A 5,142-nucleotide genomic window follows, 5' to 3' on the forward strand; every position below is an offset into this window, starting at 1 on the left:
ATATATATATATATACCGTATATGTATATAGCTTTTATTCAGTGCTATTGTACTTCATTCACTTGAAGCTGGTCTGCTGTCTGCTAATGCTTATTGAACACAGAATCAAAGAGGATACAGCTCTGAGCATCAGGAGAGATCAGCACAAGTTCACATCAGATATGGGTAATGTCAACAATCTATTACTGTACAGCTTACTCAGCTTACTCTATTGTACCATAGTGTGTAGAGTTGTTTTGTACACACCATAACATTCCATTATACATATATAACATACAATATATCCAGATGCTATTTCATTTGCACTATTTTATATTTCTCATATTGTTTATTCTGTTATATTCGTTGACTTTATAAAGTCAGAATTGTGAGATAAAAAGTATTTATTTATTTTTAATTCAGTGGCGAACTTACACACACACACACACACACACACACACATATATATATATATATATATATATATATTATGACAATACCTAAAATAGTTTGTATTCTTCACAATTAGTTCATAGACAAGAAGTATATTAGTTGTTCCAAATGTTCCACAGTACAGTTAAAATACTCATTAAAACATATTTTTGAGAAGTTAACAGGCATATACAGGTTGCACATCACTGAAAAAACTAATAGAACTTTTATCAATAAGTGGAAAGTGGTTATTTTTGTGTTTTTCACAGCAATGTCGTTCTTCCGGTTTGAAAAGCTAAATTGAAGCAACGTCAATACGAGGTGTATGTGTTAATCCAGGGTGGTGACTGACTGTTGGGGCTACACAGTACGAATCTACGTCATTCGGTTCTGAGCGTTTCTTCTCGCATGTATTCGTGAGAAAGAGCTTGTTCAATTTATTCATGAGAAAGAGCTCGTTCAATCCAATCACTGCGCTGTAGTATGCATAAAATATAAGTGCGGTATTATGCACAAGAAATTATCACTGCTGTCGCTTCTGTCTTCCCTCATACAGTCATGGGTCGTCTGTGTTTGTTTCTTCAGTGCGACAAACCAAAAGTTTTGTTTGTGTTCCCCGCAACGCGACCAGAGCTAAAGTTTGGGTGCAGGCGGTGGGTTTGCAGTGGCCTACCAACACATATGGAAAATATGTTTGTAGCAAACATTTTAAACCGGAGAGCTTTAAGAATTTGGAACTGGTGGAATCCGGGTTTGCCGATTGCCTTGTTTTAAAGGGGTCATATGATGCTGCTAAAAAGAACATTGTTTTATATATTTGGTGTAATGAAATGTGTTTATGCGGTTTAAGGTTAAAAAAACACATTATTTTCCACATACCGTATTGGCCCGAATATAAGACGACCCTGATTATAAGACGACCCCCCTTTTTTGTTGTTTTAATAGAGAAATAGACCGAGTAAGTGTATTTATTCAGCGATCACAATCGCAAACAATATCGTGAGATCTCATGACAGAACACAGAACGGCTGAATGACGCATTCATTTAGATCGCTAAACTCCAGCTTGTTTGTTTTTCAGATCATCTGCGGCGGCGCTTCCGCAATGAGGAGTGAGCGCGTGCGTATGGTTGCCAGATTGCTTATAATAAGCAAAACACACCGGGCAGAAAATTTATGAATTTAACAGCTAAGCTCTGATTCGGGGATTAGAACTCTTGATATCTGGCAACCGCACTCATGAAAGCTCGCGTAGTAGAGGCGCGTAGAGCAGTCTGCAATAACATTTTGTCTCCTTTTTTGACGAAAATAAAGAGGTTTTTGGTCGTTTTTATCTTTTTGAATACATTTTAGTCTCGTCTTATTTCGTCAACGAAATTGCATGTTGATATAGTCTTAGTTATCGTTTATTGACCTTATTTTCGTCTCGTCTTAAGCCCCGTTCACACCAAGAACGATAACTTTAAAGATAAATATAAAGATAACGATATTAGCGTCCACACCAGCGAACGATATCGTCTGCCGCTTTAAATTCTTGAGCTCGTTACAGCATGATGGATTCTGATTGGCTGTCAGTGTTATATCGCTTATCAGCTGGAAAAAAAATCGTTTTGAAAGTGATCACAACGATATCATTCCTCTGTATCGTTATCGTTATAGTTGTGGTGTGAACTATGCTATTCTTTAATATTGAGAACGATTTTTAGAACTATATCTTTATCGTTATCTTTATAGTTATCATGCTTGGTGTGAACGGGCCTTTAGTCATGGGAACAAAGCTTGTCAACGAAAATTTTTCGTCATAGTCTTCGTTAACGAAATTAACACTATGTCCATAAGTGCTCTTTCGTTTTACGGAATTTCTATGGCAATGCTGTTGCGTTGTTATGCCTACGGTAAAAACAACAATAACAGCAATACAGTTTGCAATACAGATGTTGTCTTACGACATGTCAACCTGTTGCGGTCACGCTGGATTATATTCGTTTTATGAGGCATCGGCAGAAACGCAGGAAGCTGGAATGTGCGACTATAGGCCTATTCCGTGTTGCCGTCTTCGTCAGTCTCAAAACTCAAAGAGGTGCTTATACTAGCAGTATATTGTCTTTTTCCGCTTGACTTGCGGTTTGCAATGACACAATCTTGTTTCTGCAAAGACGTTTATTGTTTTCTATAAAAATGTCTGACGTTTTTACATTTTACATAGCGTGAGAACGTGAAAAAGCTACGCTGAATCCGATCTGACCGGTCAGACTGAAACGGATTTCCAGGAATGCGATTTGAATAGGATTCCAAACCACATATAAATGTAGCTTGAAACGGATTTGCACAAATTGGATTTCATGTAGTTCGCTGCCGTTCAGACTATCTAAATATGATCGGATTTGCACAAAAATCGGATTTGGGCTGACAGTCTGAACGAGGCTTTTGTGTCTGCAACCCAATGTGGCGAAAGCAGTCTATTAGCTTAGTTCCTCCCCTGAGTTAGATGAACAAGAATGTCTCAGCTACATGGTAAACAACCTAAATGTGCTGTTCTTAGCTGTTACAATGAACATTTAATTTTTTTTATTTAGTCATTTAGCAGACGCTTTTATCCAAAGCGACTTACAAATGAGGACAACAGAAGCAATCAATTGTAGTATTAAAACAACTAAAAACAGATCCAAAACTAAAAGCTAAAACTTTATAAATACTACTTATACACATTTTAAAAATAAAGAAATTAAATAAAAATGACAAATGCATACAACAAAATTTCATAACTTAACATTTAAATGAAAAACAAAAAATAAAGCTAAAAACAATTCAAAATATTAAAGAACAAAAGGTATGAGTATAATAATGATCCTAACATAACACTAAATATACATGAGTATTCATTTACTCCCGGCATCTGAGCCACTGAAGACGCAGTCGCTCAGTTTTATTTTTGAAGGGAATGTGCCCAAAAATGCAGGCAAATACGTGTATGTGTGTGTGTGCTAACCATTTTACACCAAACTGCTTCGTAAACGAGGGTCAGTACAATGCAGGATTTGCATCAAAGCTGTTAATCAAGGATGGATCAATACCAACTCTGCGTGATCCCACCACTTCATATCTGAGAAGCAGGAGTTGTAAACTCAGCCCTCTTCTGGAAAGGGGACGGGGAACAGCAGCTCGTTTGCATTTAAAAAAACACACACGAAAACTTCATGTTTATTTTATTCTACCCAAAAGGGGCATTTACGGCAAAACGGAACAAAATATCGATGAGTCATCCAGCACTACACGGGTTCTTGTCCAATCAGATGCTCTCTAGAATGAGAATGTCCCTCCCACTAAATGATCTCTCTTCTCTGCTCTAATCATGGTTCGTCGGTGTGTATTTGGCTGTTCTAACGCACGTACTTTATTTTGTTTCCCAACCACAAACTGGTTACGAAAAAAGTGGCTGGAGTTTATACATTTTGAAGAAGGGGCTATTTGCGCCAGCTCGCGGCTTTGTGACAGGCACTTCTCTGACGAATCCTTCACCAATTTGGGGATGGTTACTGCTGGGATAACGTGCTACCTTACATTAGCAAACACGGCCGTTCCCACTCTGTACACTGTAGGCGCTTCCCCTCCCGCACGAGTAAGTATTGCTTTCTTCAGAAGCTTCTTAGACGTTGCATTTCTTTCATCAAAATGTAATCACTAAGCTCTTCGCCTTGGAAACAACCTTTCATGTATTGTATGCTATGCTGAGTGACGTAGCGGCGTCATGACGCAGGGATAATTTGAACCGGATCTTTCGAGCCGATTCTTTAAAATGAACAGTCAAAAAAGAACCAGTTCGCGCCACAGAAAAGAGTCGGATTGCCAAACACTGAACGAGCATAGCAAGCTACGGACAGATATGGTGAAAAGGTGCGTTTTGGGTTGTTATCCGCACAAAACCTTGTTCCCTTTCCCCAAGCTGCCGTGGTTGCGAGCCCGCTGGCTTGAATTTTTGCATTTTGAGGAAGGAGGAATATCGGAGAGCTCGCGGTTGTGTGCGAAGCATTTCGCCCCAGAATGCTTCACAAATTTACAGCAGTACGACATGGGCTTCACTGACTTTCTTAGCTTGATAGATATGGCTGTTCCGACAATATACACCGTTGGTCCAGCACCGAGTGTGAAGGTAAGTAGCGCCTGCCTGGTTAACATTGCAGTTTATTCTATCGAAGAACCGCCCACTCTGACCGGAAGTGTTCTTTGCCTACGTATAGAACCACCAACCATGTTAGTTTTTTGCATTTAAAGGGACCGTTCACTGCAAAATGAAAATTGTCATTTACTCACCTAACGTTCCAAACCTGTATGACTTTTTGTTCTGTGGAAGACAATAGAATATAGTTTGAAGAATGTTTGTACCAAACAACAACAAAACCAGTTACCACTGACTTTCATTTTATGGACCAAAAACCCCTGAAACATTTCTCACAATATCATTCATAAAAGAAACAAATTGGATAAGTCTGGATAGTAGTCTCTGTGAACAGGTTTTACAGGTAACGTTAAAAAATGTGTAAACTTTAAAGGGGTCATATGATGCTGCTAAAAAGAACATTATTTTGTGTATTTGGTGTAATTGGCTAGGGCTGCAACAAACGATTATTTTGATGATCGATTAATCTAACGATTATTAGACCGATTAATCGAATAATCATCGATTATTTTGCTGATTAATCAGTAGACATTTATTGATTATATTGCAATTAGT

At 38.3% G+C, this 5,142-nt stretch overlaps 1 protein-coding gene across 4 annotated transcripts in view; it reads left to right on the top strand.

Moving 5' to 3' along the window:
- Nucleotides 1-3,366: 3,366 nt before the first annotated feature.
- Nucleotides 3,367-5,142, top strand: part of LOC107755188 (THAP domain-containing protein 10-like) — an 8,112-nt gene continuing 6,336 nt past the window's right edge. Inside the window, exon 1 of one of the 4 annotated variants that reach the window (XM_016571902.1) lies at nt 3,367-4,560. In XM_016571902.1, coding sequence (XP_016427388.1) covers nt 4,207-4,560 — 354 coding nt within the window. In that variant the 5' untranslated portion in view covers nt 3,367-4,206. The remainder of the gene's footprint in view (nt 4,561-5,142) is intronic. The other 3 variants (XM_016571904.1, XM_016571903.1, XR_001641667.1) reach the window with 3 other exon arrangements.

The sequence above is a fragment of the Sinocyclocheilus rhinocerous genome, unplaced genomic scaffold, assembly GCF_001515625.1.
Source record: "Sinocyclocheilus rhinocerous isolate Xijiao unplaced genomic scaffold, SAMN03320098_v1.1 scaffold5188, whole genome shotgun sequence".
NCBI classification, from domain to species: Eukaryota; Metazoa; Chordata; class Actinopteri; order Cypriniformes; family Cyprinidae; genus Sinocyclocheilus; species Sinocyclocheilus rhinocerous.